A 13,848-nucleotide genomic window follows, 5' to 3' on the forward strand; every position below is an offset into this window, starting at 1 on the left:
TAATATTTCGTTGGACCAACTTTAGCTTTTGATTACGGCACACATGCTCTGTGGCATTGTTTCAATAAGCTTCTGCAATGCCACAAGATTTATTTCCATCCAGTGTTACATTTATTTTTTACCAAGATCTTGTACTGATGATGGTAGAATCTGACTGCTGCCCAAAGCCTTCTCCAGCACATCCCAAAGATACTCAGCGAACTCTGTAGAGCCAACCCATGTGTGAAAATAATGTCTCATCTTATGTGATTATCATTACAGCCATCACTATATAGGTAGCATCAAGGTTGCCAGAAGGACAAAATCAGGTCAAAAATCAGCATGACTATCTTACTGTGTAAACCAGGAATCAGGTGGTATCTCACTAAGCTGCTACTGTTAGAGACAAACTGGTGACTCAAATAAAAAAAAGTAGAAGAAAATTTCAGTTCTTGTAATTCTGAGTGTTCATGAACTGCGTGGTCATGCCTTGAATGACCGATTTTAGAAAATCTCAGCCTGTTTTTTTTGTGCACAGCTTGTAAAACTATATTATAGGCCGTGCACGTTATCTATTTTCCACCTCGGCCCACAATGTGACAGACTGGTGACCTGGCCAGGGTGTGCCCCACCTTTCACCGAATGATCTGTGGACTCAAATCTGTATGAATCGAATGAAAACAGCAGCAAAATAAAAAGGGAGGAGGCCCCGAGGAAGACCCAGGACACGCTGGAGGGACTATGTCTCTCGGCTGGCCTGGGAACGCCTTGGAGTTCCCCCGGAGGAGCTGGAAGAAGTGGCTGGGGAAAGGGAGGTCTGGGCCTCCCTTCTGAAGCTGCTGCCCCCGCGACCCGACCCCGGATAGGCGGAAGAAAATGGATGGATGGATGGATAAATGTATGTTTAATTTAAAAACAGATTTTTTTCCAAAATAGCTTAGTCTCTATTATTTTGTTTTCCAGATTTTTGATTGACATTAAACTCTAGTTATATAACATACATTACCTGTTAGAATCACAAGAACTGATGCAATCCATCCAAACTTCATTGTGATATTATATAAACCTGCAAAATCAAACAATGGTTTTATTTACATGAGTTGCATTTAAAATGTTTTTACATTGATCATCAAATTCATTTTTGCCTATGTTTAAATGTTGGAAGATTTTGGGCAAAAGAATTCAAAATTAGCAATTTTGAGACAGGTTTACAAGATTGTTTGGTGATGATGGGTATTTTCATCAACTTTTCATTGACTGGATGAGTTGCAATTATTACCATGATGAAGTATTTATAGAATGATGGAATCTGTACTGAGATGCCCTGCTGGCTGGTGTTCCACTCCTAGATCCAAAATCTTGATGACCATTGTTTCCCAAGAAAAACAAAACCTCTTTGACCACTACCAGATGGCTTCTCTTCCACAAAAGAAGCCATTTCTTCCAATTTTGTGTGTCTATCGAAATAGACACAGCCGTTTGCACAATCATGTCAAAGTCCTGCTCCTGATAATTATTTAATGTCGATGTATTAAAATACTCTCGGACAGCTTTTTTCTCGTAATATTATGACTTTATTCTCACACTTTAAAAGAATCTCTCAGTCTAATCATAATACTCATATTAAACCATTTGCATGACAAGAGAAAACTTTCCAAAAAGTGTAATAAACAATTAGACCTTAACGATGAACAAAATAACAATACCTGTTGATGTCAGTCAGATGTGCAGCTTCCTTTGGTCTGTTGTCTTGTGAAACGATGGTGAAATGTACTTTCAACACTTTAAATATGCCTTCCTAATACATTAGCCAGACAAAAATAAATATTTCTGCCTGCAGCCAATATTCAAAAAACGTATCGTAAGTCACACAACAATATTTGAATACTGAATCGCCTTCAGGCCCATGACCATCTGGTGATGGAGCAAGCTAAAGCTCAACTTCATGAACATTCTGGTTGAATTTATTAACATTTATGTCACAAATAAAAGGTAACTTTAATCAAGTCATCTAATATTATTCAATAACTGACTGTACCTTTGACTATGCTTTATATTTGTCTTTACAGTGTCTGGCGAGTTCTGTTTTCTATTTGGAAACTTGTGACAAAAAGAAAAAAAGTTTTTATGTTTATTTAGTTGTACAAAAAAGGATGATTATCCTTATCCATTTTGATAAAAGGAATTCACAGGGCACTGTAAAACTGAGATAATGGTACTCAAAACATGAAATAATATTTAGATTAAATAATATGTTGTATATATGTATGTATCGTTTTGCTTTGCAAAAATTTGTTGACTTTGCTTTTAGTCCTTTTGCAATTGCAAAGGTGAATGTAATGAAGCTGAAATGCAGAAGGACTTGTCAGGAGAAATAACAAGAGCTTCTTGGAAAATCCAAACATAGGAGGACTTATTTTGCATTTTGTTTTGCATGATGATTTGAATGCTTTAAGCCTTATTGTGTTCAGGGAAGCAGCTGTTGTATCTTCCAAACAAGACTGTATTGTTTCATTTTTCTATTAAAACTTTTTTGTGGCCACAGAGCTAAAAAATAAAGACTCTAAATAAATTAGAAGATAGCACTATTGGAAGGGATGCATGWTGCCTTCCACCTTTCTTCCCAGAGTTTTAACTATGTTTATCATATACTAAGAAATTGAAAGCAGTTTTGTTTAAACCTTGAAAACTATTATGCAAGGTCCTACAGTTAGGTCCATACAGTATATATTTGGAAACTGACACACATTTTGTCTTTTTACCTGTTTACTGAAACTTATTCAAGTTATGGTTATATAATGTACATGGACATAAAGTCCAGACATTCAGCTTTCATTTGAGGGTATCCACATTAAAATTGGATGAAGGGTTTAGGAGGTTCATGTGCCACCCTGTTTTTAAAGGGACCAAAAGTAATTGGACAATTGACTCCAAGGCTATTTCATGGAAAGCTGTGGACTATCCCTTCATTATGTCATTCTCAATGAAGCAGATAAAAGGCCTGGAGTTGATTTGAGTTTGGTGCTTGCATTTGGAAAGTTTTGCTGTGAAGTAAACAAGCGGTCAAAGGAGCGCTCCATGCAGGTGAAACAAGCCATACTTAAGCTGCAAAAACAAAACAAAACAAAACAAAACAAAACAAAAACCCATCTGAGAATTGCTACAATATTAGGAGTGGCAAAATCTACAGTTTTTTACATCGAAAGAAAGAAAGAAAGAAAGAAAGAAAGAAAGAAAGAAAGAAAGAAAGAAAGAAAGAAAGAAAGAAAGAAAGAAAGAAAGAAAGAAAGCACTGGTGAACTCATCAATGCATAAAGAGCTGGGCGCCCACAGAAGACAACAGTGATGATCGCAGAATAATCTCCATGGTGAAGAGAAAGCCCTTCACAACAGCCAACCAAGTGAACAACACTCTCCAGGAGGCAGACGTATCAATATCCAAATCTACCATAAAGAGAAGACTGCATGAAAGTAAATACAGAGGGTTCACTGCACACTGCAAGACACTCATAAGCATCAAGAATAAAAAAGCTAGACTGGACTTTGCTAAAAAAACATCTAAAAAAGCAGCAGAGTTCTGGAAGAACATTCTTTGGACAGATGAAACCAAGATCAACCTCTACCAGAAGGATGGAAAGAGAAAAGTATGGTGAAGGCGTGGTACAGCTCATGACCCAAAGCACCACATCATCTGTAAAACACAGCAGAGCAGTGTGATGGCTTGGGCATGGCTGCCAGTGGCACTGGGTAACTAGTGTTTATTAATGATGTGACACAGGACAGTTCCTCACATTTTAATGCAATCATATTGTTCAACCCAATGAATTAAAGCTGAATGTCTGAACTTCAACTGCATCTGAATTGTTTTGTTTAAAATTCATTGTGGTAATGTCTAAAACCAAAATTAGAAAAATTTTGTCTCTGTACAAATATATATGAACMTAACTGTATATGAGATCTGTTTATGGCTCAGCGTGTGTGTCAAGGACGTCAGAAAAACACTAGATTTTAGTTTATTAACTGTAAAAGTGATGACAAAATCTACAGCCCCTTAGACAGCACAATTTGATGCTATTGCCTTTTTGAGTTTAATTATCCTTCTTATTTTTCCTGTTTTTCTTTGCTTTTATTTGTTAAGTACGTGCTTTCAAATTGTTATCAGTTCTAAAATCTTTGCCATTTTGTTTGTTTTGTACTTTCAGAATTAAAAAAAAAGGTTAAAAAACTGTAAAAGTATCTGGGTTACAGCCATTTTTGGGTTTTCTAGTGTCAGCTGGCTGCAGCAGCCATCTTGAGTTAATGTTAACCAGTTGTAGTGGATAGGTCTGGAAGCCGGAGGTGGGCGGGGCTTGAAGCRAAGGATTTAAAAGCATATGTCCACTTTAACGGCAACACTTTTTGAGACCAGCACCTAATGAAGATGATTTAATTCGGAGATGTATACGAAGTGGAACAAACAAAAAAATTAAATAAAATTTAGTTGGAGACACTGAGACAAAACTTGGGGTGAGAGTGACTTAATAAAAAGGTGTCATAACAACTCATGGTCATGGTTTGTTGTAGTTGGACTCAGAAATGCAAACAAACACGAGGAAGCTCAATTTAAAATGAAAGTTTTATTAAAGAGAAACTAAAACGACTGACATGGCAGCTAAAACTTTACAAGAACAGTTAGGAGCCACAGAGTAGAAGCAGCTACTGTGGTTGTGAACCACTGGTGCCCAATCCAAAGCTGATGAGATGATTAGCTGTAGCTGTGACCGATGAGACAGGGAACAGGTGTAACTGATGGAAGCAGAAACTTAACTGAGGGAGTGGTTGTGAATACAGAAGAACACAGGTAGGAGAATGAACAAAGTAACACAATGAAAACAGAAAAATACAACAAACTAACAGATCCAAACTTAAGCGAACTGTTTAATGATATTTTTCCTGCTGATAATGTAGTTTATTTCTCACACACTGTCTAATGTTTGACTTTATGAGTTAACTTTAACCTACAGTAAAAATGACAAAATCTGTAAGCAGTTTATGCATCTAATATGATAAAGTCAAATAGTAATAAAACATTTCTGCTAATTTCATTTTAGTTTGTTTCTTCATTCTTCCCTTTGATTGGCTTTTTAAAATTTGCTTTGAGAATTTTACACAAAATACAAAAAGTGCCTTTTCAACTTAACAGGCAAAAAATGGGGTGTCCAAATATTAAATAATTTCACTAACATATATTTAATTTCTGAGTGTTAAAATTTTTCCTATTACCTTTTATAGTTATTTAGTTCATTCACTGTTCTTACATTTAGCTAATTGTTACTAAATGTTTAATTCAAAAATATATTTAAATATTAAATCCTAAATCTAAATGTGCAAATCTAAATGCAAATCTTAAATGTTGAAATTAAATGTTGAATTCCACGTTAGGTATTTTGGAATGGAGCACAGCCTTTGTTGTTGGTGCTTTACCCATGGTATGACTGCTAGCGCTCCAGTGCCGCWAAAGTTACCCTATAAGACATCAAACTTGAAACTACATCCGGTGTCTGAGCTGCTCTAAAAACTGCTGAACCAAAGGTACCACCCATAGTTTCTTTTGAACACATTTTGATTGTAGATATTAAATGTCATCTCCAGCAGTGTAAGCACCATTAGCAGCAGCTAGTTGACGCTGGTCCACTTGGTGCATACAAAAATAGATAATCTGGATCTTTTGAATTGGGATTCTGTGGAAAGGTTTTCAACTGTAACTTTTTCACTGTTTTAGATTGTGATTTTAAACAACCTCGCTTTGGAGAAATGGAATATAATTCTGACCAGTTTTGACAACCTAACATCTAGCTTATATGGGCCAAAACTAAAGCCAATTTAAAAAAAATTGCTAAACCTATACTTGTCTTTACAGTGCATAAAAACCAATCACATTAATAAAGACGTCACTGTTGRCTTGACAGCAACCATGAAAACACCGCCATGCAGGATGCAACAAGCAGACCGATCTTGTGTCTCGGAGCAGCGCTGGTTGTAGTTGAGACATCTGGAGTCATCGTTGGAACATCTGGGGTTGTTGCTGGAGCGGTTTCAGCTGTTGATGGAGCACCCATATTTGTTGCTGAAGTTGCAGTTGTTGCTGAAGTAGTTGCAGTTGTTGCTTGAGTGGTTGCAGTTGTTGCTCGAGTGGTTGCAGTTGTCGATGAAGTGGTTGCAGTTGTTGCTCGAGTGGTTGCAGTTGATGAAGTGGTCGCAGTTGTTGCTCGGGTGGTTGCAGTTGATGAAGTGGTTGCAGTTGTCGATGAAGTGGTTGCAATTGTTGCTCGAGTGGTTGCAGTTGATGAAGTGGTTGCAGTTGTTGATGGAGTGGTTACAGTGTTTGATGGAGTGGCTGCAGTTGTTGATGAATCATTTGTAGTTATTGCTGGATTAGCCGTAGTTGTTGAAACATCTGTAGTTGCTGGATTAGCCGTAGTTGTTGAAACATCTGTAGTTGCTGGATTAGCCGTAGTTGTTGAAATATCGGTAGTTGCTGGAACATCTGTAGCTGTTGCTGGGACAATTGTTTCTGAGCTTGCTGAAACTCTTGTGGTCTTTTCTTGAACAACCAACAGACCTGTAAGAGTGTCAGTCAGATTTACATTTTTTAAACTTTTTTTTCTTTTCAAATTCTGAGTAATCATTTGTTTCTGGTCTAAATCAATGTTCAAAAATGAAGTTGAAACAGACTGAAAGAGAAAAACAGAATGTGTAGTGCATTTAAAAATCAGTAATAAACTGAATAAGTTTCTTCAATATACTTAGCTCAAAAAATATGGAAATTAGTGTTTGATCGATCCTTTTTTTGTAGAACAAAGTTTCTTGGCAATAAATCTTATAGCAGGCACCTGATTGACGGCACCTGGAGGTACCAGAAGCTCCAAACATGAGTCAAWAACAACAGCAGAATAAGCTGTTTGGCAGAGAAGATTTGGCAAATTGTTCACACTCAGCTCCACCGCTCATCCCACAAATGCATGTTCCTTACAAATGCGGCACTATTAAATAGAGAAATTAACAGGATTTTCTAACAGTATATGATTTATTTGCCATGAAGCGTTATTACAGCAAAGAAATAATCTACCAAACACTAATGTTTTTACTTTTTGTGTAGTTTTTTTGTACTGAACAAAATAATTTTCTGATATCTATTGTTGGTCGACTTATTTTTCATTGTACAGTTAGACCGATTAGCTAATAAATAGACTTGATTATGTAGTCTTGCGATTCGTTTGCATAACGTTTATTTAGCTTTACATTCTGTGCTGTTTTTTTTTACGTCTGAAGTTATTTGAACAATATTTGAATTTACTGTAACAAATATTGCAACATATTAAACAAAAAAAACCCGTAAATTAGAAAAACTTGGTCTACAATCTCTTCAAGTGAAAAAAAACTTTTACAAGACATTTTAAAACCTAAAAATATGTTACCTGTTAGAATCACAAGAAGAGATACAATCCGTCCAAACTCCATCGTGGCAATATCTGAATCTGCAAAATGAAATAACAGAGACTTTTATCTACTGAGGTACTTTTAAAATGCTTTTACATTAATTAACAAATAGATTTTCTCTATATTTTAAAAGCTGTAGTTATTTTAATTACATGAAATCAACAACAAAGTAGAAATGATTCAGCGCTTAATTATAACACTGGCTTTGGTGAAACAGTTAACTTTTGGACTGAGAATTTAATTGTTTATTATTCACAAAAGTATCTTGGTGACTTTACTGAGACATATGCATCAGTTTAAACAAAGACAAAAACATGGACAAAAATTAAGAATGCCATATTATGCATTTATTTTTAATGCAATAATTTAAGAAAATCATTTCTCCAGAGTTTTAGACTAAAGGCCTTTAATGTTGAGAACCGGTAGAGTTGTAGCAATCCTAAAATATAACATTAAGTGGTCCTCATGCGACATTAGACGTCACCATGAGGGTATGCRTCTCTCAGCTGCAACCACACCAAATTTTAGCCCAGTGTTTGGAAAAAAGTTTAAATTGTACCAATTTTATGCTTTCCAAATATTAGGTTAAGGTGGCCATATAACACTGGGTTGGCTCCAAAGGGTAATCAGTTGTAGAGCTCTGACAAGTTAAAATTTTACGAAATAAAGAACAAATATAAAATACCTGTCGATGGTCCGTTTTCTGCCTCAGATGTGTTGCATCCTCTGTAACGTTGCCTCACAAAATGAAGAAGGAAGGTTTTCCTTATTTCTTGTTATCCAATTAAGACAAAATAAACATTTCTACTCACAGGCATTATTCAAATGACTTTCTAGTAAGTCAGACAGTGACATTTGAATATTAAATCTAGTGAAAAGGACATCATTTTGAATGTTTTGGTTTAACTGATTGAGAGTTTATAAATAAAATCTTTCCACTCTTTGGGATCTTTTAATAAAATAAGCCAATGTTATTTAGAAATGGGATTATTGTGGTGACAATACATGCAGCTACGCATTCAATTTCAGTGATATATAAGAGTTGTTGTGTATTTGGAAATAAAGGGAAATGGAAATCTTAAAAGTTGATGTTTTATTTACTTGTGCAAAAGAATGATTACACTTACAATTGAGAAATTTACAGAGCAATTAAATGTATTCAAGCAAAAATATCTTATAGTTGCAGCAGATCAATATATCATTGAAAGAATAATATATCTTTATTTTAAAAAATTGGTTTGGGATTGATTTTATTACTTAGTTGAGTATAATGGAAACAGGTGATTTAAATTGTTTTGCATTCCTATTTGAACTGATCAAAACTGTTCAGAGAAACAGCTCACCTTGAACCAGTCATTCACACAGATATTTTGTTTTGTATACCAATGGGTCTTAAGAAAGCTTCTAAAAAATAATAAGTACGAATTTATATAAAACTGTTTCAACAATGATTTGTTACCAGGGGTTTTGAAAGTAAATTATATCCACAAAAATTGTTTCTTTTGTATTTTTTAACCCCAGCTTCTGCTACAAATCAAATGCAGATATATTTTCACGTTAAAAATCAAATTAATGAAGATGTTTTGGTTTACAATAAGAACTAAATTCTCGTTCTAACCCGTTACAGCAAACATTTTCTAGTGACAACATAGATGTTACAGTTGCTGTGATAGTAACTATGACAAAAACACCATGCAGAAAAGAAGAATGAGAATTGTTTTGTGGTTTACTCCACTTGACCTCTCTGTAGAACTCTTGAATGAAGTCATTGTTGGAACAGCTGCTCCAGGAGCAGCTGTGGTTGTTGTTGGTGCAGCTGTGGTTGTTGTTGGTGCAGCTGTGGTTGTTGTTGGTGCAGATGTGGTTGTTGATGCAGCTGTGGTTGTTGTTGGTGATGCAGCTGAGGTTGTTGTTGGAGCAGCTGAGGTTGTTGTTGGTGAAGCTGTGGTTGATATTAATGCAGCTGTGGTTGTTGGTGCAGCTGTGGTTATTGTTGATGCAGCTGTGGATGTTGTTGGTGCAGCTGTGGTTGTTGATGCAGGTGTGGTTGTTGTTGGTACAGCTGTGGTTGTTGTTGGTGCAGCTGTGGTTGTTGATGCAGGTGTGGTTGTTGTTGGTACAGCTGTGGTTGTTGTTGGTGCAGCTGGTTGTTGTTGGTGCAGCTGTGGTTGATGTTAATGCAGCTGTGGTTGTTGATGCAGCTGTGGTTGTTGATGCAGCTGTGGTTGTTGTTGGTGCAGCTGTGGTTGATGTTAATGCAGCTGTAGTTGTTGTTGGTGCAGCTGTGGTTGTTGATGCAGCTGTGGTTGTTGTTGGTGCAGCTGTGGTTGATATTAATGCAGCTGTGGTTGTTGGTGCAGCTGTGGTTGTTGATGCAGCTGTGGTTGTTGTTGGTGCAGCTGTGGTTGTTGATGCAGCTATGGTTGTTGTTGGTGCAGCTGTGGTTGTTGATGCAGCTGTGGTTGTTGTTGGTGCAGATGTGGTTGTTGTTGATGCAGCTGTGGTTGTGGTTGATGCAGCTGTGGTTGTTGGTGCAGCTGTGGTTGGTGTTGATGCAGCTGTGGTTGTGGTTGATGCAGCTGTGGTTGTTGGTGGTGCAGCTGTGGTTGGTGTTGATGCAGCTGTGGTTGTGGTTGATGCAGCTGTGGTTGTTGTTGGTGCAGCTGTGGTTGGTGTTGATGCAGCTGTGGTTGTGGTTGATGCAGCTGTGGTTGGTGTTGATACAGCTGTGGTTGGTGTTGATGCAGCTGTGCTTGTGGTTGATGCAGCTATGGTTGTTGTTGATGCAGCTGTGGTTGTTGATGCAGCTGTGGTTGTGGTTGATGCAGCTATGGTTGTTGTTGATGCAGCTGTGATTGTTGTTGATGAAGCTGTGGTTCCTGTTGGTGCAGCTGTGGTTGTGGTTGTGGTGGGAGCAGCTGTGCTTGTGGTTGATCCAGCTGTGGTTGTTGATTCAAATGTGGTTGTGGTTGATGAAGCTGTGGTTGTTGTTGGTGCAGCTGTTGTTGTTGATGCGGCTGTGGTTGTTGTTGGTGCAGCTGTGGTTGTTGTTGGTGCGGCTGTGGTTGTGGTTGGTGCAGATGTGGTTGTTGTTGATGCAGCTGTGGTTGTTGTTGAGGCAGCTGTGGTTGTTGATGCAGCTGTGGTTGTTGTTGATGAAGCTGTGGTTGTGGTTGATGCAGCTGTGGTGATTGTTTTTATTACTGCTGTGGTTGTTGTTGTTGATGCAGCTGTGGTTGTTGTTGTTGCAGCTGTGGTTGTTGTTGATGCAGGTGTGGTTGTGTTTGATGCAGCTCTGGTTGTTTTTGAGGCAGCTGCGGTTGTTGATAGTGCAGCTGTGGTTGGTTTTAATGTAGCTGTGGTTGTTGGTGCCGCTGTGGTTATTATTGATGCAGCTGTGGTTGTTGTTGGTGCAACTGTTGTTGTTGGTGCAACTGTGGTTGTTGATTCAAATGTGGTCGTGGTTGTTGCAGATTTGTTGGGGGTTGATGCAGCTGAATTTGTAGTTGGGGCAGTTGTATTTGATATTGTTGGAATAGCTCTAGTTGTGGTAGGTGCAACTGTTGTTGGGGCAGCAGTTTCTGTAGTTGAAGCAGCAATGGGTGTTGATGTACCTTTTTGAGCAATAAGCATGCATTAGTTTTATTTACTGTGTTTCACAATGTTTACATTCATTGTTTAAACTTTAAACTGCTCTAAATACATTCTCTAAGTTTATCAGTGTTTCATACAGTAAATCATTTTAGATTTCCCAAGTATAATATTTTTGTCACTCTTATCCTTGTTTTTTAAATTGTTTTGACATTAATGTTTCTTCTGTCCTTTTACATTGTTTTTAATATTACAGTTGGTAATGATTGTTAAACAGCAACCTGAAATAAAATGTTGTTTTTTCTTTTTAATAATGTAAGCCACATTTATTTTACACAAAACAATTTTGAGTTTTAATGCTTTTATTTGAAAATCACATACATTACCTGATAGAATTACAAGAATTGGTATGATTTGTCCAAACTCCATTTTTTTTACATCTGCAAAATCAAATAACAGAGATGTTTTCACTGATGGTGTACATCAATCACTTTTACATTGCCACCATGTCAAGCATTAAATCCCCATTAGTTTGATGTGGATTGATTCACAATATATTTTTATGACCTTTTATACTTTACTTTCTAAAAAGCTGTTCTACGTATAATCCAGGCTTTCTAGTATTTCATGAGTACAACAAGAATCTTGTGCCAGCAGAAACTGAAATTGAATTGCTCAGATTGAATCTGTATGTTCATAATTTGAAATTGAATGCATTGGTTTGAAAATGAATTTCACTAAATTGAAACTTGAATTTAATGGTTTGAAACTGAATTAAAAAAATCTGAATTTGGATTAATTTGCTTTGAAACTGAATTTTGTATTTTATTTGTCCTCTCCCTGGGTTGCCACCTTCTCTTGGTGCAGAGGTTTGAGTGTCCCAATGATCCTAGGAGCTATGTTGTCTGGAGCTTCATGACCYCGGTAGGGTCACCGAAGGCAAACAGGTCCTATAGGTGAGGAATCAGACAGCCCAAAGACCCCTTATGACAAGTCACAACAATGGAGTCAGTGTTCCCTTGCCCAGACGCAGGTCACCAGGGCCCCACTCTGGAGCCAGGCCTGGAGGTGGGGCACATTGGCGAGCACCTGGTGGCCAGGCTTTCACCCAAGGAGCCTGGCTGGGTACAGCCTGAAGAGGAGACGTGTGTCCCCCTTCCCAAACTCGAAGATCGACTTTGTTGTTGTTTCATCTGATCTGCGGCTGCATGTTTTGGACACTCGGGTGAAGAGAGGTGCAGAGCTGTCAACTGACCACTACCTAGTAGAGAGTTGGATTTGATGGTGAGGGAGGATGCCGGTCAGACCTGGCAGACCCAAATGTATTGTGAAGGTCTGCTGGGAACGTCTGGGAGAGTCTCCTGTCAGACTGAGCTTCAACTCACACCTCTCACAATTTTTTCAATTTTCTCAACTCACACAATTTAGATTCAGGTTTGTCACTAGATAAACACGCCAAAAATCTAGTTACCTCATGCTATTTTCAACTCCGTAATATCTCAAAACTTTGCTCACTCCTGCCTGCCTCTGACCTGGAAATGGTAATCCATGCCTTTATCTCAACCCGTCTTGACTACTGTAAAAGCCTGTTCACCTGCTTAAATCAGAAACAATTAAACCAGCTTCAACTTGTTCAAAACTCTGCTGCTAGACTTCTAACTAGAACATCCAAATTCTCTCACATCATCCCTATATTATCAGATCTCCATTGGCTACCTGTACAATTCAGACTCAAGTTCAAAATCCTGATTGTCACTTTAAGATCTCTACACGGCCAAGCGCCAACTACATCTCCGGTCTTCTCTCGCCTTATAACCCCAAAAGCAACTTGCGCTTACAAGACCAGAATCTTCTCTTTGTCCCCCGTACTCGCTTCAAGACCTGTGGTGACTGTRCCTTTTCCTCAACAGCTCCCAGACTGTGGAACGCCCTTCYGCCCTATCTAAGATCTGTTGATAGCACTGACTCCTTTAAAAAACAACTAAATACACACCTCTTCACTCTGGAATTCAACTGAATATATTCAACACCTCACAACTGAGTTTATAAGCCCTGACTAACAATCATGTGTGTTATTCCAGTCTAGTATCCATCCCCTCCACCTATAAGGGTGAGAGAAAAATTGAACTCCTTTTGTTTTTGTTTTAAATATTGAATGTATTGAATGTATACTTTGTACAGTTAATGTGTTATTTTTGCTTTCTTTTGATTTTTGCTTTCTCTTTCTGATAATGAATATAMAGCACCTTGTGAAATCCTTTTCTGTGAAAGGCGCTATATAAATAAACTTTTACTTACACCTCAGACAGAACTTTGACCACCTTCCAGAGGAGACATTGAGTCCGAGTCGGCCATATTCTACAAGTATGTCTCCATTGTCAAGGCAGCTTACCCAACCTGTTCTCACTCCCGACTCACCAACATATTGACACTTGGTCAGGTAGCTGTCTGCATCCAGTTTTGGATGCCTCGGGTACCCCTCTCGCGTCAGTCCTTAACGAGATGAGACAGAGGAGGAGGAGMGCGTTGTTGTATTTTTGAACAGAGTAAGAAATGCGCGACAACTAACTGTCCCAGACCCTAAATTTAACTTCTATTMGCCCTGTACAGCCAATCTCTGACCTCAGTACCTAAAATTAACCATTAATCCTGATCCCTCATATTAACCATTTTTGAAAGTGTAGAGACTGTGCAAGAACTAACCATTCCAGACCCTAAATTTACCATTAGCCATATACAGCCTATCCCCGACCTCAGAAAATAAAATTACCCATTAATCCTGATCCCTCATATTAACCA

General features: G+C 37.9%; 1 protein-coding gene across 1 annotated transcript in view; it reads right to left on the minus strand.

Annotated features, from left to right (window-relative positions):
• LOC106525352 (cell wall protein DAN4-like) overlaps window positions 1–7,479 on the minus strand; it is a gene marked incomplete at its 3' end in the record, with an annotated part of 9,912 nt that extends 2,433 nt beyond the window's left edge. The window contains exons 1-2 of the mRNA XM_014019553.1: window positions 7,437–7,479; window positions 5,969–6,580 (exon numbers count right to left, since the gene is read on the minus strand). Coding sequence (XP_013875007.1) covers window positions 5,969–6,580; window positions 7,437–7,479 — 655 coding nt within the window. The remainder of the gene's footprint in view (window positions 1–5,968; window positions 6,581–7,436) is intronic.
• Window positions 7,480–13,848: the final 6,369 nt, after the last annotated feature.

The sequence above is a fragment of the Austrofundulus limnaeus genome, unplaced genomic scaffold (genome assembly GCF_001266775.1).
Source record: "Austrofundulus limnaeus strain Quisiro unplaced genomic scaffold, Austrofundulus_limnaeus-1.0 Scaffold223, whole genome shotgun sequence".
Classification (NCBI taxonomy): domain Eukaryota; kingdom Metazoa; phylum Chordata; class Actinopteri; order Cyprinodontiformes; family Rivulidae; genus Austrofundulus; species Austrofundulus limnaeus.